Raw genomic sequence first — 27,732 nt, forward strand, 5'->3', positions numbered from 1 at the left:
CTCTCAAAACACCGTGGATAGTGAAAAAAATGGTCCGATCCAGGCTCGAACTGGAGACCTCCTGTGCACATACAAACACTGCTTGTAATGTGAGACAGACGTGATAACCAACTACACCATCGGACCATGGATACTTTCCCTTTGTACGTATATATACTGTAAAAGTTTTAAACGCCTTTAACGACTGCTGACCAACACTCTCTGCCACCGAACGGCGTTCCCTCACGAAAAGCATCATCTCAGGTTGATTTTACCTCTCCACCATTTCATTCGTCCTTCAACTGATCTCAGCCGCTGGTGCGCAACACCGCTACATACTCTCTCTGCTGATTGGCTGAAAAGACCACTGGGGTCACAATATTGCGTCAAGTATAAGTATGCTGCCAACAACGATGTGTGGGGGCTGTTTGGCATGTGCTAGTACTAAAAATCGCACATGGACTGCGTGCGTCCAACGCGGGTGCTTTGTCACGCGGCCTTGCATCGGTCATCCGAGAATATGTCCATTCTTGATCTAACGTTCACGAATCCATGCCGCAGGAGTGTGTGAGCTTGTCAGGATCCCGGCTATGACACACTACGATACTACGTTACGCACGTCCCGCATCCGTCCCGCGCTACGTTCTTTGCCACTCGTTTAGTCCCGCATTCTCCATACGATATGCTTACGGACTCCTGACATTGTGCATGTATATATACTACACTACTGTACTACATTCGTTAGCGATCAACGCAGTTCTAGTCCCATTCCTCCACACCTCGTCCGCTTCCGGCGTTGCCGGCTATCGCCCTTCGCCACAGGCGCTCAGCGCTCCCATCGCCGATCACGCCTCGCGCGCCCATCGCCGACCGCGCCTCGCGTACTCATCGCCGACCGCGTTTCGCGCGTTCTCGCGACTTGCTCGCCTCTTCGTTCACTACACTCCCTCTTCGTCTTCGCGCGCCGTCATAAGGTGTCTAGCCTTACAGTTTGATCGCTATCCCTTTCTACCCTGCCGGCACTATTCTAATCCATCATGGCCAACCAATCCAACAACCCCTTCCGCACCCCAAGCGGCAACAACACTCCCGACAACAATCCCTTCTCTCCGAAACCACCTCCGTTCCCGCACCAATTCGATCTCCCTCCAGACTTCGACATTACGAAAGTTACTGATCCTGCTGTCGCGCACCTCGTCCTCTTGCAGCGCATTCAAGCGGGGCAGTACACTATGGTTGAACAATTTGGAGCACTCTCGTCTGCAGTCGCGCAGATTGGTAATGGTTCTCTGGAGCTCGCGAACAAAGTCAATACGATCACCAGTGTTACCAATTCCCCCAAGACCTTGCCGATCCCTCGCTTCAAGGACCCAAACCAGTTCACAGGCAAAGCTTCCGATGTCCGCTCATTCCTCCATGCCATGGAAGCGGTCATTGAGCTTCAAGGCGACTCGCTTGTCAATGACCACCGCAAGGTCGCCTACTTCGGCACCTTTCTCTCCGCAGGTACACCTGCACGGTGGTTTGAGTCTGTCAAAGCTGCAAGCCCGCACCTTCTCCATGACTACACCGCTTTCACCCAGTCCTTCAAGGCACATTTCGCCGACCCGAACATTGCCGCGACGTCCCTACACAAGCTACAGTCTCTTCGTCAGACTGGTGCTTGCTCGTCGTATCGGTCTGAATTTGTTACCCTTCTTGCACACCTTGAGCTCTCCGAGTCAGTGAAGATTCACTACTTCAAGGAAGGACTTAAACCCGACGTCCGCAACGCGCTTGCCTCGCGCGGACGCCGTAACCAACCCAAGACCTTCATCGAGCTCATTGAAGACGCCGTCGACATTGATGATGAGCAGCACAACGCTCGCATTTCCATGCGCAACACCACCTCGTCACGCACCTCTTCTTCGCGCAATGGGAACAGCCACAGTCACTCTGCACACCCCGCTACGCACTCTTCCGCGCCCTCCACCTCCACCTCCGCCGCCGACCTCACTTCTACGGAGGTCCCAATGGAGATCGACGCGACACGCACCAGCGCACGTCCTCGTGGTCCGCTGTCCCAAGAAGAGAAGGACCGTCGCAACAAGCTTGGCCTTTGCCGCTACTGCAGTGACGCCGGTCATATCGCACCCAACTGCCCTAACCTTTCACCTGCCGCACAAAAGCGCAACGCTGACGCTGCCAAAGCAGCTAAAGCGAAGCCTTCTACTGCGGCCAGATCGTAAGCTCGCACTCTACCGTTCCCCAAGTACGGCTACTGGTTGATGAGAACGGCATCTACAGACATTCTACATACAATGCGCCAGTACCTACACATGTTCGGCTCGATAACGGACACTACACCACTCGCCCTCTCCCTGCTCCTCAATTTGTCTTCGCTTCCGGTACCGTCTCCTTTTCTCCACAACATTTCTTCGTTTCTATCTTACTTACTTTTCTGAAAACAAAGCCAATACGTACTTACGCTATGATCGACTCAGGTGCTTCGTCTTCCGTTATTTCAGATTCTTTTGCTCGTCGTCACTCCATACCAAGAAAAAACAAAGCCATTCCCGTTCCTATTCTCGCCGTTGATAACCGTCCTATAGCTACAGGTCTCATTACACAAGAAATAACGTCAAATCTCTCCATACGTACGCATTCTGAAGTCATTTCTCTTTCTATAGTGTCTGTCTCGTATCCTATCATTCTCGGACTCGACTGGTTACGCAAACACAACCCCGACATCGACTGGGGCCGCATGCAGCTTACACTGCACTGTTGCTCTGAAGACACACCATCCGACATCGACATACCTCCATCAACATCTTTCTCCACTTCTACTCACCACTCCCCTACATCGTCTTCGTCTCCTCCCACTTTCTCCGATCCCTTCCACTCTACTCCACCCATCCATGTTCCTGCCATCGATCCCAACACACACCTCACATCGCATCAGGCCTCAACATCGTCAACGCTCGCCGGCTTCGGTTGCCCTGCGTCTCCTGCTTCGGACTCGGCCGGCTCCGGTTGCCCATTGTCCTCAACATCGCCTTCGTCTCCCCGCCGCATTCGCACGCTCACGCCGAAGAAATTCCTTCGCGCTCTTCGCCGCGAACCTGGCGTCATAGTATCTTCTTTTCATTTCGATCCCACAACTCGGACTATCTCCACAGATCTACAGGACGCGCTCCAAGCTCACTACGACGCGCCTCCGGACCCATCCGAGTGGGACGACATACACGACAGCATTCCCTCAGAGTTCCAAGACTTCCAAGACACGGTTTTCAACCCTGCCGAGTTCGACCATCTTCCGCCACACCGCCCCTACGATGTCGACATTGAACTTGAGCCTGGGAAGACTCCACCTTTCGGACCACTCTATCGTCTCGGCCTCGATGAGCGCGACGCGCTTGCGAAGCACCTCGCTGACAATCTCAAGCGCGGTCACATACGACGCTCTACGTCGTCCGCTGCCGCCCCCGTTCTCTTCACACGCAAAAAGACGGGCGAGCTACGCCTCTGTGTCGACTACCGGGGACTCAACGCCATCACGCGCAAGAACCGGTACCCGCTACCGCTCGTCAACGATCTCCTCGACCGCATCCAGGGCGCGAAGATCTTCTCTGCCCTCGACCTCAAATCCGCTTACTCCCACGTCCGCATCAAAGATGGCGACGAGTGGAAAACTGCTTTCCGCACTCCGCTCGGTCTCTTCGAGCACCTCGTTATGCCTTATGGACTCACCAACGCCCCCGCAGCCTTTCAGTCTTTCATACAGGATGTGTTGCGCGAGTACATCGACGTCTTCTGCGTCGTGTACCTCGACGACATACTCATCTTCTCCCGCACACCAGAGGAGCATGAACGTCACACACGTCTCGTCCTTGAGAAGCTTCGTGACGCGAAACTCTACGCCAATCCCCGCAAATGCGAATGGAACAAGACTGAAGTCGAATTCCTTGGCTTCATCATCTCCTCAGATGGCATTCGCATGAACCCGAAGAAGCTTTCGACTGTCGCCGACTGGCCCGAGCCGGAGACCATTAAGGAAGTCCAATCCTTCCTTGGGTTCGCCAACTTCTATCGCCGCTTCGTCCCTCGCTTCTCTTCCATTGTACTTCCACTCACTTCCCTGACCAAGGCCGACACTCCTTTCATCTTCGGCGACGCTCAACGCTCCGCATTCCACTCCCTCCAAACCGCTCTCCTCTCTGCACCTGTCCTCCGTCATTACGACCCCCACCGCCCTTGTACCATTCTCACCGACGCCTCCGACTACGCTATCGCTGGTGTCTTGCAACAACCAGATGACTCGGGCGACCTCCACCCTGTTGGGTACTTCTCCCGCAAGCTCATACCCGCTGAGATCAACTACGACGTCCATGACAAGGAGCTTCTCGCCCTCATTGACACCTTCCGCGACATGCGCGCCTGGCTCCTTGGCTCCCCGCACAAGATCTCCGTCGTCTGCGACCACCGCAACCTTGAGTATTTCATGCACTCTCAGTCTCTCAACCGTCGACAGGCCCGTTGGGCCATGTTCCTTGCCGACTACGACTTCGAGCTCACCTGGGCACCTGGCCACTCCAATGTTGCTGATGCGCCTTCACGACGCGCAGACTTTGTTCCTCAAAGAGGGGATGACGTTCTCATCTCCCAGCAACAGACGATTCTCAAGCCCTCCCACACCACATCCCTTCTTCCCACACACTCGGCCGCCATCCATGCCGCTCTCACAACACTGTCTATTGATAGTTCGGACCTCGCCGCGAAGTTCGCTGCTGCGTTCGCCGCTGACAGCACCTGGCGCGACGCACTCGCACAAGGCTCCGACGACTTCACCGTCCAGCAAGACTTTGTATTTCATCGTGGTCGTCTGTACGTTCCTCCCTCCCTCCGTGCTGATATCCTCCGCGCCCGCCACGATGCTCCTTCGGCTGGCCACCCTGGACGTCAGCGCACCCTCGCGCTCGTCTCTCGCGACTATTCGTGGCCCGGCATCACAACGTACGTTCGCCGTTACTGCGAAGCCTGCGACACGTGCGCACGTATCAAAATCCCTCGACACAAACCATACGGTTTTCTCAAATCCCTTGAAATCCCCGACCGTCCCTGGCGTGCCATCACGCTCGACTTCATTGTCAAGCTACCTATCTCACACAAGTACGATTCAATTCTTGTCGTCTGCGATCGGCTCACACGCGCAGCACACTTCGTGCCCTGTAACGAATCGATGGACGCTCAATCCTTCGCCCACCTCTTCCTTGACCACGTCTTCCGTCACCATGGCCTCCCCGACTCTATCGTCTCCGACCGCGGTTCGCTCTTTGTCTCCCATTTCTGGTCCGCTCTCTGCCAACTCCTCCAAATCAACTCGTCCAAGTCAACAGCTTACCACCCTCAAACCGATGGCCTCACGGAACGCACCAACCAGACGTTAGAGACGTACCTTCGTGCGTACTGCTCGTACCAACAAGACGATTGGGTTGATTATCTTCCACTCGCTGAGTTCGCTTTTAATAATCTTCCTAATTCATCCACTCGACAAACACCATTCTTCGCTAATTTCGGTTACCACCCAACCTTTGAACCTGTTCTCGCTGCTCCTGCTGACGTTCCTGCCGCAACTGATCTCGTCCAGCGTTTAGACATCATTCACGCTGAGCTTCGTGCTGAACTCGAGCACGCACAACTTGTCCAAGCCAAGTATTACGACGCGCATGCCTCGCCTCCACCCGAGTTCGCTCCGGGTCAATTGGTTTGGCTTCTACGACGCAATATCACGACCACACGTCCCTCCGACAAACTCGATCATCGCCGCCTCGGCCCATACCCCATCGACTCAAAGGTTGGCTCGTCCGCATACCGCCTGCGACTCCCTCCCTACCTCTCACGACTTCATCCTGTGTTCAACATCAACCTTCTTGAACCCTATCACGACCCATCCGCATTCCACACAACAGCCGACCCGGTTCCTTTTGACATCCCTGATGACCCTGCGTCGTCTATCACTGCTGTCCTTGACTCTCGCAAAGTCGGACGCCGGTACGACTACCTCGTCACTCTCGGATCGTCTCCAGACACAGTCTGGGTTCCGCTCTACGATCTGCCCACACATGATCGCACACACGAGCTCATTGAAACCTTCCATCGTCGTCACCCCCGCGCTCCACGCGCTCACCCCATCATTTTCTCCAAATCCGCATCAGATCCCTCTACTTTAATGCCTCCGTTTCCACTTCCTATTGCACCATCGGCTTCTGCAGCCCACTCTCGTTCGCCTTCACCTGTACCACCACCAGTTCCTCCGCTTCGCTCTGTTTATGTACCTCCCAACCGTACCACGACTCGTTCTGGACGCGTTTCACACCCTCCTTCTCGTCTTAATCTGTAGTTTCTTTTCCTTAAAGAGGGGATGGTGTCAGGATCCCGGCTATGACACACTACGATACTACGTTACGCACGTCCCGCATCCGTCCCGCGCTACGTTCTTTGCCACTCGTTTAGTCCCGCATTCTCCATACGATATGCTTACGGACTCCTGACATTGTGCATGTATATATACTACACTACTGTACTACATTCGTTAGCGATCAACGCAGTTCTAGTCCCATTCCTCCACACCTCGTCCGCTTCCGGCGTTGCCGGCTATCGCCCTTCGCCACAGGCGCTCAGCGCTCCCATCGCCGATCACGCCTCGCGCGCCCATCGCCGACCGCGCCTCGCGTACTCATCGCCGACCGCGTTTCGCGCGTTCTCGCGACTTGCTCGCCTCTTCGTTCACTACACTCCCTCTTCGTCTTCGCGCGCCGTCATAAGGTGTCTAGCCTTACAGAGCTGCACTGCCGTTGACTGGAACGACCCAGGACTCTCATCATCAAAGCTCCGAAAGATGATTGCGAGAACGACTTGGGGTTCTACAGGTGCGTGTATGAGGGATTCACCATCACGCTGACAGCCGCAGTAGCCACTGCTCGCATCAACTGCAGGTTACTGGTTATGTCCGAGCCCGACGTTGATCGACGCCACGCGTCCCGTCGTGGCCCACAACTATCCCGAGTTTGGGCTTCCAGGACCATGTATTGGCCGAAGGTGAGAGCTCTCACCGGTGTTGCAGTGTTGTTAGTGTTTAGTTGTTTATAGAAGCGTTAAGTCTTGTGCAGGCTGCCAACCATCCGTGGTGACGCCCAACCGTCTCTTCGACGTGGTCTCCCTAGAGAGTCTGGCAGAAGACCCGATGTCGTTCCCAACCTCTTCCCCTCTCGCGCTCGAAGGACGACCGCTCACAAAGAGGATGGAAGTAGGGGTCCACGTTCTTGAGCTCTTGGCGCGCATCGACAAGGACGACAAGGAGATGAGAAAGGACCAATCGGTCGGGCTCAGTGAAGTGACGAGCGCCAAAGCCGTGGTGTTTTGCCGGTGGTGGTAGGCGGACGGCGCGGACGACGAGCTCCCCTGGCTCAACACCGTCGGAGCGGAGGACGGCTTCAATGCTGAGCGCTGACACGCCAACGATGACGCGCAGCCTGATGCACTTCGTCGCCTCGGCGCGGCGGCCCCCGTCTCCCGCTCGCCGCGTGGTGCCCGTCCACCTTCTCAACCCGACCTTACGGCGGTGGCGGCCACGGACGGAGGACGGCTTCGAGGGTGGGATCGACGCGGGGAGCAGAGCTTGCGAGCTGTGGTCGAACCCGCCGCGCAGGCGAAGAGGCGTGCGCGAAGCGGCTGCGTCTGGAGGAGGAGAGACGGCGCGCGGGAGCGTGTTCGGAGAGTGGATCTGCGCGGGACCGCTGGGTGAGGCAGAGTGCGGAAGGCGAGGTGCTTGCTGAAATACATTATACGGAGATCACGCACCGGCGGCGGTTCCTGTGCGAACGCGCGGCGGGTGGTCGAGCGGATCGCTGGGAGAAGGCGACCTGCGGTGGTAGCCTCGAGCTCGAGCGAAGGGAACCGAGGGCGGGTCGATTGCGAGCACGGGGGCGAAGAGAACGCTGGGCCGCGCCGCTGGACGCAGTCGCGGGAGTAGCGGCTGGGCGGACCCTGGCCACACACTCACCCGGTGCGGATCGCATACGGCCCCGCGGATAGCGTCCAAGGCGGTGTGCTGCGCGTGCTTCCGGGAGCAAGCACCTACCACCAGCCACGGCCGTGCACCGCAAACGCCCAGAGGTAACCACCAGTCAGTCGGTCGGCCAGCACGGAAAGCAGCTTAATTGAACTCAGCGCCAGGGTGTTCTCGAAAGCGCAGGCCGGGCGCGTGAAGATGGGCGACAACACGGGGTCGTTCGTGCCCGGTGTCCGAAAAGAATTATCCCGGCGAGAGAGGCAGAAAAGAACGGCGGGCACCGATGATCCCGTCCTGGACCCGCCCGAGCCCCGGCGGCGGGAGGATATCTGCTCAGAGCGGTGCCGGCACATCTCCCGCCGCTCATCCAACGCCACTAGAAGCTTCTACACGGCGCAATCTAAGCAAGAGGGGTGTAGTTCCAAGCTCTCCTTCGTCCGATGCCAGCGTGGGCGCGGGCAGAGATACGATCGAACTAGCATGGGTGCACAGGCTGCGCCTCAACGTAGCTCCGCCTTGGGGCTTGAAATGAGACGTCACAGGACCAATCGTTTTCTCCTACGCTGCAGACGAGCACTTGGCGGTGACGTCTTCCCCCGACAAGCCAGCGATTTCCGTGATCGCGTGGTACCACATTCACGAGGACAGAGCGTGCCCTCGCCGCTGTATCTTTGATGGATGTGGTCAAGCTTGCCGTCAAGGCTGATAATAATACTACTTGATATGACAGAAAACATCCGATATGTTCGGAACGGAGTCCGACATGATGCATGAGCTCGAGCGGTTGCACTAGCGGTGTTGCGCTCTGTCGATAAGAGCCGTGGCCCGTGATGCACCTTATCGCGCTCGGGTCTTCTGGATGGCCATCGCGGGGTGGTACAAGTTGGCGTTGGGCCCACAGGCGCCCGCCGCGCCCATCTCGTATGATGTGACCTGAAGCGCGTCACACGCACGGGACCCGGGTCGGCAGGTCACAGCGCGCTCACGGCGCCGCTGGTTGCTGCGCGCGCGTGCGTCCTGCTTGAACCGCAATTGTCATGCGCGCCCAGCGTGGTTTCTCTCTGGAAGGCGGCGATGTTCAACGAGCCAACGCTGGGCGACAATGTACCGCAAGTCCCTTCAACGCAGTCCTCTTTCCAGTCTTTCCAGCTCCCTTTGCCCCCCTTTTCTGTCTAGAACGGCCTCCCCACTCGGTAGCAGGCGTGGGAGGTCCCAGTCGGTCGCTGCAACCCGCACTTCGCAAAAATGCCGACGACAGAGCGGGCTCCCACCTGCTGATCCTCACCATACCGGCCGTGGCCTCGCCGGGAAGCAGTGCTCACCAGGCGGACGGTAAGTCCCTTCCGAGCCCGACGTCGCAAGAACCCTACCCGCACTCTGCGCCTAGCCTTGCGGCTCTCCCTCTCCTCCCGGGCCCGGCCTTCGCACTTTCGTCCCCTGCGCCGCCCCCGTGGGCATCCTTGCTCACCGCGACGCCTCCGACTGGGCCCATCCAGGGACCCCGGACAACGCCTGTTTACTCGCGTCGTACAGCACGCGTCACGCGTCACCGTCCGTATGAATTCGTCCCCACGCCCTTCTTTCCTACCTATTTTTTCAGTACTCAGCTTGTCCGTCCAACAGGCTCCGAGCCCGTTTATAGGCATCCGAGCAGTCACCGCTGTGACCTCTTCTTCCCTATGAGGGTAGCCGCCCATCAGCAGACGATCCAGGTTCTCCAGCGAGCCGTGCCTTGGGCCTCAACTCACTCTCCCATGAGATTCCCCTCTCCACTTAATCTCGATTCAATCGCAGTCCCGCTCCTCAGGGCCGCCGTCGCCCACACGCCCGCTTCCAGACCCCAGCGTCGCCCGCTTACGACCCGGTCCCCGAATACTCAGACGGAAAGCTCTCTGCGCGACATTGCTGGGCCCGCCGGATGTTTTCCTGCCCTCGATCCATGTCCCTCTTCCATCCGGCACCCTCCCCCCATAGGCTCTATAAATTCTCCCCTGCAGAAACAACCACCGACGACTCATACCCACCCCGTCCCCGCTCGCCCCCGTCCTTCTCTCTCCTCACCCTATCTCCGACATGCCTTCTCACATTCATCTGGCTTCCAAGGAGAGCCTCTCTTCCTATGGATCTTGCCCTCCCAATGTCACCCGTGCACGTCCATACCCCTTCCTCACCTCCTTCGGTGCGTTCCCCGCGCCGTCCACGACACCTCGCATCGCCGCTCAACTCTCGTTCCATGTTTAGCACGGTCATCCGTTCTCCACGTCCTGTCCTCCGCCATCCAGGTAGGCTCCCTCGAGATCGAGGACGTCGACCAGACCTTCCGCTTCGGTCCCAGCAAGTCAAGCACACTGTCCGTCCGCCTCAAGGTCACCAGCGGCAAGTTCTGGACACGAGTGTTTAGGTGAGCCCTGTCCACCTCCATCTCTCTCGAGCAATGCTCACGCCTCGCACCACAGTTCTGGCGATCTGGGTTGTACGTCGCCCGCTCCGTTCTTCGCGGACCCGCCCACGCTAACACTCGCTCCTCACGCACGCATTCAGTCAGCGAAGCGTACATGATTGGAGACGTCGAGGTCGCGAACTTGAAGGCGATCATGGACGTGAGTCTCCGCCCGCACCCGCCCGCGCATCGGGCGCGGCGCATCAGCCATCGGGGCCCATCGGGCCCCCTCGTGGCCTGGTGAGTGCTGCGCTGACTTCTCTGCGCGCAGCTCTGGCTCGAGAACCAGGGGACGATGGCCGCGGTCTCCTCGCTCTACTCGCGCCTCGCCGCCGCCGCAACCGGCCTCCGCAACGCCTTTTTCGGCCAGACGCGCTCCCGCGCCCGGCTGAACGTCGTCGCGAGCTACGACCAGTCGAACGCGCTCTTCGAGGTCCCCGCCGTCCTCTCCTCTTCGCGCGCGCACGCTTTGGCTGACACAAACCCCCGCGCAGGCCTTCCTCAGCAAAGAGATGATGTACTCGTGCGCGCTCTGGTCGGACGAGGAGGGCGGCCTCCGCGGCGACCTCGTCCACGGCCCGACCCCGGGCGACCTCGAGGCCGCGCAGCACCGCAAGATCCACCACATGCTGCGCACCGCCCGCCTCAAGCCCGGCGACCGCGTCCTCGAGTTCGGCACCGGCTGGGGCGGGCTGGCGATCGAGGTGCGTCTCTGCGCGGGGTTTGCGCCCCCCTTCGTCCGTGCGCGCGCTCACACGGTCTGCCGCAGGCGGCCGCGACGTACGGGTGCGAGGTCGACACGCTCACGCTCTCGGTCGAGCAGAAGACGCTCGCGGAGGCGCGCGTGCGCGAGCGGGGGCTGGACGGGCGCGTGCGCGTGCACCTGCTCGACTACCGCGACGTGCCCGCGTCGTTCGAGCACGCGTTCGACGCGTTCGTGAGCGTGGAGATGCTCGAGCACGTCGGGAGCAAGGTGGGGTTCGCGCCTTCGCCCGCCCCGGGGTTTCGTGCGGACGTCGCTGACCCGCGCTGGGCCCGGCCTACCCTGCAGTATTACAAGAAGTACTTCGAGACCGTCGACTTTTGCCTGAAGCGCAGCGGCGCGGCCGCGGTCGTCACCTGCTCCACGTTCCCTGAGGGCCGCTACAGCACCTACCAGTGCGTACCCTTCCGCTCCCACCAGGGCGGGGCTTCCTCTTCTCGCGCCGCACTCCGCACCTGGTTCCGCCGCGGCTGACTTCGCGCCCCTCCCTCCCGGAACAGGGCGGACGACTTCATGCGCCGGTACATGTGGCCGAACTCGTGTCTGCCGAGCGCGACGGTGCTCATCGACGCCGCGTACGCGGCCTCGCAAGGGCGCTTCACGCTCGAGGCCGTCGAGAACCACGCACCACGTACGTCCCCTCTCCCGCTTCCGACCCTTTCCCCCTCCCTCCCGCAATCTCCGCCCACCTTCTGCGTCCATGACTGCGACGTCTTCTGTCCTTCCCCCTTCCCCTTCCCCTTCCACTTCGCCTTCGCCGTCCCTTTCCGTCCCTTTCCGCCCCGCTCGCCGTTATCTCGCCCGCCGCAGTCCTGCTCGCTCGCTCACCACCCGCGCACCGCAGACTACCCGCGCACGCTGCGGACGTGGGACCGGCGCCTGAAGGCGAACCTCGCGCGGGAGACGATGGTGGAGCGGTACCCGGCGCTCGCGGACGACGCGACGTACGCCGCGTTCCTGCGCAAGTGGGAGTACCTGTTCGCGTACGCCGGCGCGGGCTTCGCGAAGGGGTACATCACCTGCCACATGCTGACGTTCGTGCGAGCGGTGCGTGTGCTTCCTCCCTCCTCTCCTTCCTCCCGTCCTCCCTGTCCCCCCTACCCCTACCCTCCGAGCTCCCCGACACTCGTGCTCTTCTTCTTCCTTGTTGGCGGTGTGGCTGATCGTGGCTTTTTTGACCCGCTGCAGAGCGACGTGACGGCGGAGTGCGACTGAATGGGCGCGTGGGGGGCGGGCGAGCGGTGCGTGCTTGTTGCGTCGGGCCGTGCGCGCGGCGACGACGCTGGCGGGGTGTTCCCCCGGCTCTCGACCACCACCATCCCGGTCCTGGTGCGCCGCGGGTCGAGTCGGGGGGCCCTATGCGCTTCGGACGAATTACGAACCATGATGTATCATAGCTCACTCTCGCTCTCGCTTTGTCCCGTCCATGCACCCTACACGCACGGCTATCGTTATGATGCACCTTTTTAAATTCTCCATCCTGCCCGCCACATTAATACCCTCGCCCGCCCGCTCGCGTCGGCGGTGCCGTCGCCAGCGCTCCGCGCCCAAACCACCAGCCCGCCCGCGGTGGCGCCGGCCGAGGAGGGCCGCGATGGCTACATGGCCTTGGCAGGCGTCCGCGCGTCAGCCGACGGTCTCGACGCCGCTCGTCCGTCCGTCGCGCCGAGCGCGCGCAATCGTGTCGGGCCGCCGCCGCCGCCCTCGTCTCTGGTCTCGTTCTTTCGGGCTCGCGCGCGTCGCCCGGACTGAAATACTTGGACGTAAGCAGCACTCAGCCTCGACCCCCGAGAACGGCCCCGCACGCCCCGCACGCTAGAAGCTTGGGCTGCTGCAGGCTGCCGGCCCCCCCCTCCCGCCGCTGCACCCGCGCGCGCGCCTCCCGGGCCTGGGGTGCCGCGAAAGTTAGCCATCAGGCTCCAAGCTCAAGCTCAAGCTCACGGCCTGAAGCTCAAGAGGGTGCCTCGACCCATGACAGACGACGGCGTGGGGTCGGCGTCATCGATGATCCCATATGTATACGAGCCTTTGTGCTCATTCGTTCAATGGCAAGGTTCGACGTTCGGGGAAGGGCCCACGTCCGTAGGGCCGGGATGCCGCGTGCCCACCCGCGCGCGGGCGACTCTGGTGAAATCAAGGTGGGATTTGTTCTTCCGTTGAATGGAATTTGCCATCGTGATTCGTGCACGGATATCCCTGAGGGTGGGAGTGGCCGCAACGTGCCCCCCATTTGTCTGCCCGCTCACTCCGCCAGCTTGGGTTGCGCAGGGATGCGCACGCACGAACGCCCGAACGCCCGACGGGTCGGGCTCAGGAACGTGTCGCCGGATCTCGGACGCGCACTCCGCACGGCCGGGCGCAACGATCCAGATTCTCCCGCCCTGCGCTCCTGCGACTTCCTGCGAGCCCTGCGCGCGCCCGCCAATGCTCCCGCACGCCGCTCGGGGCGGACGCTGGGTCGGACGAGCGGCGCCTTGCGATTCGCAGCGGGGCTCGCGCACACGAGTTTACGACACGTGCCGCACCGTCGCTGTGGCCAGTTGACGGCTGCACGGAGCACGAGGACCCTGGCCAGGGATCCGACGCGGGGCTCTTGTTCCCGACGCGGCCTGCTCAGGGATCGTGTGCTCCCAGAGGCTCCCAGCTCCTCCCAGCTCCCAGCAACCTGAGCTCTGGCCGCACCCCCCGCCACGGGTGGGGCGCGGATCCCGGCCGGGCGTCGGGGACAAGGTCGACAAGAAAATGTCGAGGTTGAATATTAATATCGAATGCTTCCGCCGCCGAGCCGCATGCTATATCTCTCGCCCGTCGCCCGTCGCCCAAAGCGTTCTCTGGACCTTGGATTCCGCCCCTGAGGCGACGGTGCCCCAGTATCGAGACTCGCAGGAGAGGGCCACCCGTTCCCGTCCCGTGCGGCCTACGCCGATCTGGCTCGCGCCTGGACGAACGCCTTTCCCGGGCTGCGTGCTTCTCTCGGACGGGAAGCGCGAAGGAGCGTCGCGGGGTGCTCTGGGCGCGTGCTGCCGTAAGGCTGCTGTGGCCCGGGGCGCGCACCCCGTGCGCGTGGGCCGGTGCGGAGGATATGCAGCGTGCGGCGTGCGACCGTGGCTGCTGCTGCCCAGATTGCACGGCCGGAAAGAAGTCGCCGTGCATTGTCGCTGCGAAAGGCGGCGACCCGACGGGGGGGAGCCCCGCGTGCGCGCAGCGTGGATATCGCGGATACGATGGACACCGACGGGGGCCATGACCGCGTCGATTTCCGTCGGGCGTGCTCGCATCGGCTCAGGGTTATCTGCGCCCTGCAACGGGCGCATTAACTTCGCATTGCGCCCGCGAGACGCACGTCTATGCGGTCGCTGCGAAGGTTCGGCTCGTGATGCAGAATAGAGAAGGCTGGAGAAAGGACATAGAACACGTTCATCCCCGCACGACGCAGCAGCGCGGCGTACGTGTGCAGCGACTACCCCCGACGGTGTCTCAATGACACCCGCCTCTCCTCACATGCGCACGAACGTCAGGACTCGGTGCTCAGCACTCCGGACGCGCCCTTGCGGTCGTGCGGGCGCGGGCGCATGTGAAATCGCGCACGCGACCCGTGTGAGTCGCGCCCCTCGGGGTGGCATTGGGACGTTTGCCCTCCCCCATCGCCCTCGGCTCCGGCGAAACTAGGGAACAGACGACGAGGTTCGTCGCGCGCGAAGCGACGGACGCACGCGCATGCGGCGACGGGCGTACGTACGTTGGAGACTGTACGTGCGTCCGGCGGCGGAGTCTGGACTAGGCCGCTGTGGAGGGCGCGGGGTGCCGTCGGAGCTCGAGCGTGCGGGGGCTGGCCCCCTCGTGCCCCGGCGAGTGCCCACAGTGCGAGGTTATCCGTCGCCGGCGGCCCGGCCGGTTGACGTCAACAGGCAGGGACCGGGCGCATTAGAGGGTAGTCGTTGAGCCATGCAATCAAGTATATCATATGTGTGATGGGGCATTTCCCCGAGCGTACGGCCGTGACTCTGGGATCTGGGAGCCGGATCTGGCGCGCACCGCGCTATAGATAACTTTATGCATACAGACCGCACGAGCGGCGGGCTCGTCGTCATATATCAAGCCGTGACACAAATCGACCCGGTGAGCGTCGTCGTCGTCGCGAGATGGCAGCGTTCTACCGAATGCGGGATACCCGCCGTCTCCGAGAAAGCCCGTACTTAGCATTATGAAGTTACTTAGGGGTTCTGGCATGAGTACGTCAATCATCATCAGCGAGATGGCAGCGTGCGAGCGCGACGAGAGTCTGACCGTCGCCGCTCGTACGCTGTTACCACTCTTTGCCGGCGAAGCTGGAGAACCTACGTGCGTGCATCGTCACGCTCTCTCGTCGTGAGCCGGCTCACCCACCGAGAGAGCGAGAGCGCACGCCGACGCCCTGACCCAGAACGCGCGACGGCGGAGGGCTCCCCAGTTTGCGCAGCGCGCGCCCCCGGTCCGAACCCAAGATCCTCCAGCTGTCTGCAGCGGCCCGGAGATCTGACGGTGGTAGCTTGCAGGGACATCAGCACTCACCGAGGACACGTGGCGCGCGCCGCACTTTCTTCTCTGTCCCGCCCACCGGTAACCGGTGCTCAGGGCGTGCGCCGTTTGCGGGAATTAGGGGCGCCGCTCGGTCTCGAGCTGCGAAACGAGCGTGTCGCGCTCTGAGCGGCGGAAGGTACCTGCGGGTGGAGAGGAGTTAGTGGCTCGACCGGACCTGCGCCCTAGAGCGGGCGAGAGGGAGAGAGGAGAGGACGGGCGGGCGGCTCGACGGCGCCAGCTTGGAATTAACGTGGTGTGGGCCCCCGGTCTTCTAGCCTCGACTTTGACAGGCGGCTCGCGGGGAACATTGCCTGTCGGTCGATAAGCTGCGAACGGCGGCACGAGGGGGGCCCTGCCTGGCGCTGCGGGCGGGCCATGGGGCGTCCTCCGCACCCGCATATGTATAGGCCTGTCTTGTACTGAGATCTGAGAGGACCCTCGTGGACGCTTGGCGGAGAGCGCGAGCGGCTCGGGGCGAGAGGCGGGGGCCGGCATTATCGCGAGCCCAGCAGATCCTGTTCACGCCCCGGCTGGCGCGCTTCTTCCTTCGAGGGTCATCTCCGCGCGCAGGCAGGGTCCGTCGCTCAGGGAGCCATACTACCGTTTGCGCGGTGGGAATCGCGGGTACAGGTCGATCTTTGACGTCGGGGCAGTGAGTCGTAACGCTCACGCCGACTCGCATCCAGCTGAGCGGGACGTGACGCAGCTCTGCCAGAGGCAGGTGGCCCTGGAGACACGAGCTGTGAAGAACATAGTGTACATCTGAATTCGAGCCGAACCTTCCCAGAGCTCTGTGCCGCAGGTAATATACAAGCTAGCCGACGGCGGCCATTTCTGCATCCCATCAGGGCCACGGTCCGGTCCGCGCGTCCGTCGCGCGCCGCCAGTCGGTGCGTCTTTCCTGTCTGTCCAGTCAGTGGTGTGAGCGTGTGTAAAGTGCGGACAGACACTCACTATAAGTCAGGATTCTAGTCTTCATCTCCCCTCGCGCAACACGACCACTTCCCATCCCTGAGGAACCAGACCTTGCCCTTCGGGAGGATTATGGTTCGCAACGTGGGACAAGCCTTGGCCCACGACTCCGCCATCTTCTCCTCGTCCTCCATCGATGAATCTTCAGTGGTGGCCACCATCAAAGTGAGATACCGTAGGCTCGAGAACTCGGACAGACACGGCCCCGTGTCTCGCAGCATTTGCTATAAGGCAGGGTCGGTCAGCATGTGACGATCGATTTCCGCACCGCCTCCAGCTCGACGACAAATAGGAACGAAACGGCGCTCCAGCAGACATTCGGAATACCTGCAAAGGGAAGCGGCGCATTCCACCGGTTGGTCTTCTTGCGAAGACCCCGACCGCTGCGCCGCTGCTCGGCCTGAGACGAGGCAGCGATGTAGTCGGTGATACGCCGCCACTCGAGCACTCTTTGACCACTCTCGTAGCGGCAAACGGAGCCAAGGACGACCGCGACCGCCGGCGCGAGACTGTCCACCGACATAACCGCACACGCTCGCCCTTGTGCGCCATGACGAACGGGCGCACGCAGATCGACTAGGCTCGGATCAACCTCGAGAGCCTCGTATTTCATCTTCCTCAGTGCCCAGGGTCCCAATACATTGTATGCATGGAAGATGCGCGCCCGAACCACAAAAACAAACGCAAACGCAAGATCGATCCAGAGAGGGCACTCACCAAGTCGTACTGCGTCATGAGGACCACCAGGTGCAGCGCCTCGAGATTGGGGAGGCGCCGGGCGATCTCCGGGATGAGGACGTCCGGGCGGAGGCCGCGGTCGAGGCTCATGATCGTGAGCCGCTTGAGAGGCAAGGCGGAGAGGGCGAGGGCGTCGAGGGGCTCGCAGCCGTCCTCGCAGAAGATGGAGAGGGAGACGCCCTCGACGGGGCGGCCCTTGACGACGGCGGCGATGATGGAGGGCCCGGCGTGGACGACGCGGAAGGTGTGGAGGCGGGGCATCGCGCCGGGGGAGATGAGGAAGGGCTGCTTCGTCTGGAAGCCGCGGAGGCAGAGCTCGGTGAGCTCCGGCTGGGACTCGAGCACGGCGGTGAGCGGGGTGTCGCAGCGGATGGAGGTCCCGAGCGAGCGGAGGGGGGTGGGGACGGCAGCGAGGACCCAGGCGAGGGAGTATTGGTTGTCGTGCGGGGAGAGCTCGATGGAGAGGTGGCGGAGGTGGGTGAGGCGGGCGAGGGCGTCGCGGAGGAGGCGGAAGAGGTTTCCGACGCAGCGGCGAGCGGAGAGGTCGACGCTCAGCCGGCGGACGAAGGCGGCATTCGCGGGGGTCGATGAGAGGGCCTTGAGACAGGCGATGCAGCGACGGACGTTTGGGAACTCGGGGATGACGCGGTAGAGGGTGCGGATGGCGATGTCGTAGAAGTGGGTGTTGACGCGGAGGACGGGGACGAGGTCAGGCTGCTCGAGCTCTTGGAAGACGAAGTAGAGGATCTCGACGGGGAAGGCGGTGATGCGCAGGTAGCCGTGGTCTGCCATGTCGTGAGCAAGGAAGTGCGCGCGAGAGAGAGCGAGGAGGAGAGCGTCGGTGGCGTGGTGGACGGCGACGAGCGCAATGCGATGCCCACGCAGCCTTCTATCTAACGCGCCGGAGACCGGCCCGTGCTTTAGTCCTGCTCTCATCATCCGCCCTCCTCGTCTCGCTCGGCATTAACGAAGTGTGGCAGCGGCTCAAGATCTCTCTTGCCTCCGGCGCCGGTTCAGGCTGGGGATCTAGCTCGCAGAAGACCTGGGCACTAGCTAGTACTTGCCACTGCCGCCACCGCAGTCCATCCTTGAGCTTGCGAACAATCTCATGTCTGAACCTTGCGAGAGGTAAGTGTATGCACACTGAAGACAAGCGGGTTTCTGACGGATCTCCGCTTGCTCAACAGCAACGGGCAGCCTCTCTCGGGTAGCCCCAGGCTCTGCCCATCTTCCCCGCATGAACGCCGAAAAACTCCCATTTCAGCCCTTCACAAGCGTCTGCAGTTCATCTCGCATCGAACCATACGCCAGATCAGTCTTAAATCGGCCGCATGCACGGAGCAGCATGCTACATAGACTACACTCTCGGCCACCATCGAGAGCCTCGCCCTCCCGGATCCTCGCAGCTCGAAAATGCCAAGACTAGACCATTCGCTCTCCATACTCCCGTTTGTTGTCATCGGAGTGTTATGGCTGCTCAGATCGCGCAACTCAAAGCGCAAACCCCTTCCTCCCGGACCTCGGCCTCTACCATTCATTGGAAATTTTCTTGACGTACCCCACAAGAATAGGCCAGCCGTGTATCGCGACCTGAACGACAAATACGGTGGGTACCGTTCTCAGCCATCCGCGGATATATCTAACAAAAACCTACAGGGGATGTGGTCTACCTCGATGTCCTTGGACAACCTACCGTCATCCTGGGCTCGCATGCCGCTGCCGTGGACCTTCTGGAGAAGCGCTCGTCAATCTACTCGACCAGACGGGTCCCACCTATGGCCGAAATGTGAGTGAGACGTCCTTGAACACCGCTGCGCAGCTTACCGCTTGGTTCGCCAGTTCCGGCTTCGACTGGTTCTTCGTCATGAGCCCGTACGGCGACCGGTGGAGGCGCACCCGCCGCGCCTTCCACGAGTTCATGCACGCCCACGCCGTCCCGCGTCACCACCACGTCATGGACGCCGAAGTCCGCAAGTACCTCCTTTGCCTTCTAGACGACCCGGCCCGTTACCGCGACCACACCACGCAGTGAGTGCCGCCGGACTCGCGCTACCAGCGGTGGATGCCTGACTGCAGGAGTGCTTGCCGGCAGGCTGTTCAGCGCCGTCGTGCTGCGCGTCACGTACGGGCTGGACGTGCACGCACCGGGAGGGGCGGAGTACGTCCAGACCGTCGCGGACGCGCAGAAGGCTATCGGGGAGGCGTTCCGGTTCGGCAAGTACCCGCTCGCGCAGGTTCCGCTCCTCCGGCACCTGCCGGGGTGGGTGCCCGGGATGGGCTTCAAGCACGAGTGCGAGGGATGGAGGAGTGCTGCGAGGAGGACGCTCGAGGTCCCGTGGGAAGCCGCACAGAAGGCTGCGGTGCGTGGTTCGGTGCTTTGTGAACGCGAGAGTCCTGACCGTGCGGTTGGCGTGGCCGGCGATAGCGTGGAGGGAACACTGGACCTTCGATGGCGTCGTTCTTGATGGAGCGGGAGGAACAGTGCGGAGGAGAGGAGGTAGCGAAAGCCGTGGCGGCTTCTGTTTATGCGGGTGTGTGTGTCCGAACCGTCAGACAAATTGCTGGCTCACGGTTTTGCAGGGGGTTCGGAAACTGTATGTGGGAAGTCTGCGAAGCGAACCGCCGCCCTAACGCGCACTCTTTCCAGTCGACTGCGACGCTCGACGTGTTTTACTTGGCTATGGCGAGCCATCCAGAGGCGCAGGTCCGCGCGCAAAGGGAGCTCGAAGCGGTCGTCGGATCGGATCGCCTCCCGACCGCGAGCGACAGGCACAACCTGCCGTACGTGACCGCCGTGATGAAGGAGGTCATGCGCTGGAAACCCGTGGTGCCGCTGGGCGTCGCCCATCGCTCGGTGGAAGAAGACGAGTACATGGGGTACCACATCCCCAAAGGAACGGGCGTAATCATCTGTACTTTGGTCTTACTTTTAAAACCTCTAAAAGCCCTATCGATAGACGTTTTAGAGGTTTTAGTGAAGTTAGATGTTTAGTGGAGATAGAACAGATTTTGTAGAGAGGTTAGAGGTCTTAAATGAGTTAGAGGTACTTAGAACTTGTTTGGTTATGTTCAGAGCTGCTAATGAGCGCACACTCCGGCTCAATTGTGGGTCAACCCACAGATCCACACACAAGATGTAGCTTTAGAGAAAATATATTGATTGTATTTCATTAACAAGAGTACTACAGGGACATGAACGAGCATGGGTGGGCGAAACCGTGGTTGGTGACGTGGGCGGGTGTGCACTAATGCGAGGCGCGCGGGCGAGGGCCCTGACGTGGGTGCAGGGGGGTGACAGGGCACAAGCCGAAGGGCACAGAGGAGGGAGAGAGGTTGGACGACGTGGACGAGATTGGCGAGACGCAGGTGAGATGCGGGCGAAGTGAGTGAGGCGGGAGGTGGTGGGCAAGGGCGAGGTGGGTGAAGACGAGGTAGCAACGCGGCGTGGCGGCGAGGTGGGCGTGGGGGCAGCACAGGCGGAGTGGGTGACGTGGGGGAGGTGGGCGAGGGTGAGACGTGGTGGAGGATGAGGGCGACACGGGGGAGGGTGATGCAGGTGGCGAGACGACGGCGGTGCAGGCTGGCCGCGGGACACGGGAAACCCAGGGGAGGCAGAGGATGTGGGCGCCGGGCGATACAGGCGAGTGCAAGACGGGGGCGGCGGCGGGGCGCGTCGACGCAGCGGCGAGACGGGGACGACGCGAGGCGGAGCCGAGGGACCTGGATGCGGGAGGGAGGGCCGGGATGAGGCGGATGAGGCAGAGGACGAGGGTTAGGTGGGCGAGGACGCAGGGAGCAGAGGGGACAACTCACCGAAGGAGATCAGGGTTGCGGGAGCTCACCGCAACCCCAGCAATCATGTCTCCATACAGACGTCGGGGTGGAAGTCCCGAATCCTCCGCGTGTTGTGAGCATCGAGGGGGACAGCCGGTCGGGTGCGCCACCGACTAGGGGGGCAAGGCGGAGGATTGTGGGGGCACTGGATGAACGCGCACCCCGCGCGTTTGATAGGACGAGGAGCGGGGGGTGGAGGGCGCGAGGGCGACGCGTGGAGGGCTCGAAAAGGGTCAGCAGGGGACCAACTTCGCCAGAACCTGGGAGGGAGAGGTGACACGGGGAGCAGGGGGGCGGGAGGAACTCACCAGAGGAAATCGGGACCGTGGGGGCTCACCGCTACCCCACAGGACGTCTGCGTGCGGAAGCGCGATGACCCCGCGTGCATGAAGGGCGGGGCGACGCGAGGTAGGCAAGGGACATGGGCGATGCGAAAGGCGAAGTGGGCGACGCGGGTGAGGGCGGTGGGCGAGGGCGCCGCAGGTGACGCGGGAACAACTCGGGCGAGGCGGGAGGCGGGAGGTGGGCGATGTGCAACACGGCAGCAATGGCGGCACAACACGACTGCGCCGGTGGAGTACCACCACCCGCACGCCCGTTGGGACGTGCTCGTCATAGGGACGGGGTCGGCGGTGCGGCCGGGGCCTGGGGAGGTGGTGGGCGAACAGGGAAGTGCAAGAGGGCAGAACAGGAGACTCACCAAGATCAAAGCAGCCGCAACAACTCGTCGAGGAAGCGATGGGCGATGGGCGCGTTCGGGTGCTCCTTGAAGACGTTGCGCCGGAAGGAAAAGACGAGGAGGACGGGGAGGACGGGGAGGACGGGGAGGGGGAGGACAGGCAGCGCGGTCAGAGCGACGTGCTGGCAACGCCAGACGCGTGGGAATCGACGCGCGTTGCGTGGACCTCCAGTGCTTGGCACTGCCAGCAGCGTCCTCCTCGAGCCTCCTCGTCACCCCAATCCCCTCCGCCCGTCTCCCGTCCTCGCCGCCCCGACGCTAATCCTCGCCCCGTATTTTCTCTTTCCCCGTGTCGTCTGATCCTCCGTCTACCCAGCGCCATCGCGCTCGCGCTCGCGGCCGTCGCGGTGGGCTCCCGCGGCCTCCTCTGGTGAGTACTTATGTATGTAAGTTCTCCTCCTCCTCCTCCTCCTCCTCTGCTCCCGCGTCCCCTTCCCCTCCCAGGTTCCGGTCGCGCCCACAACGCCCTTGCCCGTCTCGCGCTCGTCTGCGTCGGGCTCGTCTGCGTTGTCCGCGTTGCCGCCCTCTCCGCCTCGCCCTCGCCCATCTTGCCCCCACATCGCCCGCGTCGCTCACACGCCGTCCCTTGCACTCGCAGCCCCACGCATCGCCTACCGTCCCCCGCCTGCCCCGCGTCGCCGGATCCTCCATTCACGCGGCATCATCGCACTCATGCGCGCGGCCGTTCTGTGGGATTGCAGTGACCCCAGTTGAGTACTCCCCTGCCCCCTCTGCTCCCCGCATCCCCCAACCTCTGCTGACCCGCTCTCTCGTCCCCACCCTCGCCCATGTTGCTCGCCACCTCGCCCCGTCGCCCACTACGCTCTCTTGCCCCCATATCTCCTGCGTTGCCCACCCACGGCGTCCGCATTGTCCACGCCTCCGCCCTCCCGTGCCCTCCCGCCTTCACGCCCTCGCCCGCGTCGCCCGTCTCGCCCTCGCCCACCTCACCCGCGTCGCCCCCGTCGCCATTACTGCCCCCATGTCTTCTGGGTCTCCCTCCGCGCCCTCGTCCGCGTCGTCCTCTCCCACCGCGCCACCCTCACACCATCCACCCCTGCACCCTCCACGTCCTCCACCCCGGCGTCGTTCACCCCCGCGTTCTCCGCCCTCCACATTCCGCGTTTCCCCGCCCTCGTCTTCGCCCACCGCACCCTCGCCCACCGCGTCCTTCCGCCGTCCGTCCTCCGCGTCCTCGTCCTTCCACCCGCGCCCTCGCGCCCTTACCCTGTGGCCACCGCGTCGCCCTTGCCCGCGTCGCCCATGTCGCCCGCGTCGTCTCACGCGCCCACCACGTTCTCACCCGCGTGTCGCGCCGCGCCGACCGCGTCGCGCCCACGTCGACCGACCGCCTTACCCCCATCCATCTCCCTTGTCATCCTCATCCGCATCATGTACCTCGCCCGCATCGTCCGCGACGCCCGCGTCTTACCCTCGTTGGCGGTCTTGGCCTGCGTCTCGCACCTCGACCCTGCGTCACCCACCTTGCGCCCGCGTAGCCCTCATCTGGTGCGCCCGCGCCCACACGCTTCACACCTGCGTCAACCACCTTGCCCACTACGCCCGCGTCTCCCGCATCACGCCCACATCCCCGCCTCGTCCGCCTCTTGCCCCGTCCGTCTTAACTCTCGCCCCGCTCTCCCGTCTCGCCTCCTCGTCTCACCCCCGCGTCGCCCACACCCGCCTCACCCTCTCCGCCTCGCCGTGTCGTCGTCGTCCACGCCCGCATCACACCCGCGTCATCTACTGTACCCCTTCGTCGCCCTCGCCGTGTCGCCAACCTCGCGTTCTTCGTGTCGTCCTCAGCTCCCTGTGCGTTGTCCACGCCCCGCACGCTCTGCATCACCTGCCCTCTGCGTTGCCCGCGCTCTCCACATCACCCGCCCTCCGCATCACCCTGAGCCCTCCGCGTCATCCGCCCTCCATGCGCCTCGTATTTCGGAGTCATAACATCGCGCCTGAGTGCTCTGTCTCACGGCGCCCTCACACCTCACACACCTTGCACATCGTGGGCGTGCCCCTTGTGCCGTCGTGTCTGTGGCACAGTGTCCCTGTGTACTTATTTTGTGTAATATATCGCCTTGACACCAATATATTTCGTCCTTACCACATCAGAATCACCACTTCTCTAAGTCGTCTTAAGACCTCTATAACCTTCAATAGTTCTAACAAGTTCTAAGGATCTCTAACAATCTCTAAAAAAAACTTAGAGGTTTTAGAGGTTTTAGAAGTAGGACCAAAGTACAGATGATGTTTAACGCTTGGTATGAGGGTTTAACATGCGTCCTGGGGTCCAGAGCTGACTTGCGTGGTATCTAGGGCGTTCTCGAGAGACGCGATACAGTATCCCGAGCCTGAGTCGTTCCTCCCTGAGCGGTTCTTGAAGGATGGGAAACTTGATCCCGCGGTCTTGGACCCTGCGAGCTTTGTGTTTGGATATGGTCGAAGGTGCGTTAGTGAGTCGTCCGGAAGCACGGTTCTTACACCCTACCGAAATTTTCAGGATTTGTCCCGGGCGGCATTTTGCTGAAGCACAACTCTTCACGGCGATTGCTTGCGTCCTTCACGTGTTCTCTATTTCGTTGCGAGATGCGTCCCCCACGATCAGGGAGACGGAGCGCAGTACTTTGTAAGTGTCTGATGCGCTATTTGAATCGAGTCTGACGATGTCCCGGTATGACAGGCGGCTTCAAGATCTGCAATGTACCTTTGAGCCACGCTCGCACGCTTCCGCGCAGCTGGTCCTGTTGGACCCCGATGAGGCAGCGTCCTCGGAGCAGTTGGGATAGCAACATTCAAAGTATTATCTCTAGACCGGTGGTGCCGCGGGGTGTCTTCGGACAGCGACAGGCAGGTTGGGTTTTCAGGCGAATTTGATCAAATTGACGACTTGAGACGAACCTCAAGCGAGCCCGCGTACGAAAGAAGCCGACGCCGATTTTGAATTTTCTCGCCCACCGAAGTGCACTAGTTCTCACCCGTGGCGTTGCCACGGCGCGTGTGGGCCTTTGGCCCTCGAGATGCGACGTTGGGCAGATATTTGAGGATTTTATAAATAATACTTATGTACAGAGATACTGGAGTGTGTGCTGCAAAGGGGCATGTGGAGCTTTTCTCGACATGCTCTCGCGTGTGTTGGTGGTGTGGAGTTGAAGGATCCGCTGAAGGCAAGGGAGGTAGTTATCCCGTCGCGATATCTCGCCGGGCATGTGCCCATTGGACACCCCGGTCAGTTGCGCTTTAACCCACGCGCACATGCCCCGGGGTGAGCTGAAGGCGAGCGCCGAGGAGTGCACTGTAGCACCGGTGTGTGTGTGCCCTCGCGCGAGAAGGGAAGTGTCGCGCGGGGTCGGCTCGTACAGCCTGCCGATGCCCGTAGGCCTTTTTCGCGGAGGAGCGCGGCCACAGCGCCTACCGCCCTCGCGCACTGCCGCGCGATGTGTGGGTGCGAGCCCCGCGCGCATGCGGCGATATCTCTGCGCGCACTGCAGAATACCCGCATGCATTTTGCTCGCACGCGAGGGCTCACGTCCGGACTTCTGTCAGGACTTTACCCGTAGGCATACCCTTGCAGCGCCTCGCTCTAGGTGCAGAGGCCATTCCATAATACAATGTGTTTATCCAGTGTTGCCCCACCTCGCGAGGCTCGTGCGCGGGGAGTTCTTGGTGTACACATAGATATTGCCACACGCACGCGGGGCTCGCGGCGGTACGCTCGGACTCGCGCTGCACGTACAGTACTCGGGTGGTGGTGCGCGAGGACGCTACGCACTGTGGCCCACTCTAAAAGTTAAAACTAAACACGGCCCTACTCCCGCTCCTGCACGTAACGGCCCACCTGTATTGGAGCGGCCGCAAACTCAGCCAGACATCGCCACCCGCATCGACCTCGTAAACTCGCGCGAAAAACAGTCCCGACCCAGGGCGGCCTCGCAAGCTCGGCCACACACAGACGCCAGCCTCGCAGGCTCGGCCGGCCGGTCCACATGGCAGCCACATGGCAAAAGCTCGGTTAGATTCATAGCCGACGCTTAACGCTGCAAGCGACGTACGCGGCTTACTAACACCACCGCTCCCTTCTTTATAGACTAGTGTGTACCCGTGGCGTTGCCACGATATGTGCGGGCCTTCGGCCCTTGAGACGCTTCAATCAAATCAAGTGTTCATTTGTATACTCACTACAATAAGTTAATCAAGAGGGCTCAGCCAGATTGAAGTCTATTTGAGCCTGCCCTAAAGTCAGGCAAATAAAATATAATACAGTATCAGTGATACATAAATAAAAGAAGTGAAACTGGAACAGAGTTGTAGACATAGTGATTATAATACATGACTTGCATAGCAATGGAAAGACAGTACAGCACAACACAGTAGCATTGTTACTCTGGTGGAATAACCTCTCGATAGACAATATTGACTGTTGTCATGTCCTCTTTGCCATCTTCAAGCAACACTTTGATTCGTGAAGGTGAAGTGCAGCGAGAAAGAGCGACATAGAGTTGTCCATGGGTGAACACTCCGGTACGCAAATCTAAGCCAACATGTGTCACTGATTGCCCCTGAGCTTTGTTGATTGTCATTGCAAATGCCAATCGCACAGGGAATTGGCGGCGGCGTAGCTTCAAAGGGAGATCTTCCGTGTTAGGCTCAAGAGTAAGCCTCGGAATACATACTTCCCTTCCAGCATGCTCACCACCAAGGATTCTACATAAGAGGACTCGTGGCTGAATCACTATTAACACCAATCGTGTGCCATTGCAAAGCCCATTTCGTGGATCAATATTTCTGAGCAACATTAATGGACAGCCTGGTTTCAATGCAAGATGAGCGAGAGGGAGTCCTGGGACATTTATAGACTGTAAGAACTCAGTTGTATATTGTGCACTCTCATCGTTCTCTACACTGTCTGCAGAGTGTAGAATGCATTGTTCACCTGGGAACTGTCCTAGAATGATGTGGTTTAGGTCATCCACTGAATCATTCTTTGCCGACAATATGGTGCGGTCCAAGAAGTATTGATCAGGCTTGTTAGGGGCATTGACATTAGGATATGTGGAAGAAATAAGGCATTCAACAGTTTGCTGAGGTAAACGCATAGACTCAGGAAGTGTTACGATACTATCAGCAGTGGCATTGGCCCCTTGTCCAACTTGTAGCAGCCATTGTGCAAATTGAGTGCTTTCGGGCGACTGCTCTAAGCGCATGTTTTGAGACAAATGCATCACTTGAACGTGCTCCCATAAATATGATCGGCATAGTGTAGCTCCCACAATCTGAGGTCTTCCCCCTCGTGGAACGACAGGCAGAGTTTGACGAAAGTCGCCTCCAAACAGAACAGTAATCCCTCCAAATGGGCACTGATTGTGAAGCGCACGTTGAAGGGACCGGCTCACAGCTTCAACAGCAAATCGATGCTGCATAGGAACTTCATCCCAAATAATGAGCTTGGTATGACGAAGCATTTCTTGATAGCCATCCTGAAACAATCTATTACAGACAGAGTCATCAAAGCAAGGAATAGGAATGCCAAAACGTGAGTGTGCTGTACGTCCTCCCTCCAAAAGTAAAGCTGCAATACCTGAGGAGGCCACAGTTAGTACAACCGTATTTAAAGCACGCACTGCTGCTGCAATTGTGTTACACAGAAATGTTTTACC

General features: G+C 60.8%; 5 protein-coding genes and 1 non-coding gene across 6 annotated transcripts; 3 read left to right on the forward strand and 3 right to left on the reverse strand.

The window, feature by feature from the left end:
- Nucleotides 1-30: 30 nt before the first annotated feature.
- BXZ73DRAFT_t60 lies at nt 31-126 on the reverse strand. Its single transcript has one exon. It is a non-coding gene; the product is annotated as a tRNA-Val (tRNA).
- Nucleotides 127-10,102: 9,976 nt separating this feature from the next.
- BXZ73DRAFT_88888 (cyclopropane-fatty-acyl-phospholipid synthase) lies at nt 10,103-12,447 on the forward strand (the record flags this gene model as incomplete). The annotated part of the gene is made up of 11 exons (XM_048025108.1): nt 10,103-10,208; nt 10,271-10,430; nt 10,486-10,502; nt 10,571-10,629; nt 10,741-10,902; nt 10,964-11,173; nt 11,239-11,442; nt 11,521-11,627; nt 11,733-11,863; nt 12,077-12,279; nt 12,421-12,447. The coding sequence occupies 11 exons, from the start codon at nt 10,103-10,105 to the stop codon at nt 12,445-12,447; spliced, it is 1,386 nt and encodes a 461-aa protein (XP_047879978.1).
- Nucleotides 12,448-16,760: 4,313 nt separating this feature from the next.
- Nucleotides 16,761-18,294, reverse strand: BXZ73DRAFT_43522 (uncharacterized protein; the record flags this gene model as incomplete). Its single annotated transcript, XM_048019164.1, has 2 exons — nt 16,761-16,988; nt 17,482-18,294. The coding sequence occupies 2 exons, from the start codon at nt 18,292-18,294 to the stop codon at nt 16,761-16,763; spliced, it is 1,041 nt and encodes a 346-aa protein (XP_047879979.1).
- Nucleotides 18,295-18,915: 621 nt separating this feature from the next.
- BXZ73DRAFT_75861 (cytochrome P450) lies at nt 18,916-20,494 on the forward strand (the record flags this gene model as incomplete). Its single annotated transcript, XM_048022296.1, has 8 exons — nt 18,916-19,108; nt 19,159-19,288; nt 19,342-19,530; nt 19,595-19,862; nt 19,928-20,033; nt 20,083-20,096; nt 20,150-20,414; nt 20,460-20,494. 8 exons carry the CDS (start codon nt 18,916-18,918, stop codon nt 20,492-20,494), a joined length of 1,200 nt encoding a protein of 399 aa, XP_047879980.1.
- Nucleotides 20,495-22,041: 1,547 nt separating this feature from the next.
- BXZ73DRAFT_99277 (uncharacterized protein) lies at nt 22,042-24,082 on the reverse strand (the record flags this gene model as incomplete). Its single annotated transcript, XM_048027956.1, has 2 exons — nt 22,042-22,197; nt 24,074-24,082. The coding sequence occupies 2 exons, from the start codon at nt 24,080-24,082 to the stop codon at nt 22,042-22,044; spliced, it is 165 nt and encodes a 54-aa protein (XP_047879981.1).
- A 307-nt stretch (nt 24,083-24,389) lies between these two features.
- On the forward strand, nt 24,390-24,708 carry BXZ73DRAFT_43445 (cytochrome P450; the record flags this gene model as incomplete). Its single annotated transcript, XM_048019149.1, has 2 exons — nt 24,390-24,523; nt 24,579-24,708. Coding segments are annotated over 2 exons (264 nt in total), but the record flags the coding sequence as incomplete, so codon positions are not given.
- Nucleotides 24,709-27,732: the final 3,024 nt, after the last annotated feature.

Source organism: Epithele typhae (assembly GCF_022376455.1).
Source record: "Epithele typhae strain CBS 203.58 chromosome Unknown BXZ73scaffold_11, whole genome shotgun sequence".
NCBI classification, from domain to species: domain Eukaryota; kingdom Fungi; phylum Basidiomycota; class Agaricomycetes; order Polyporales; family Epitheliaceae; genus Epithele; species Epithele typhae.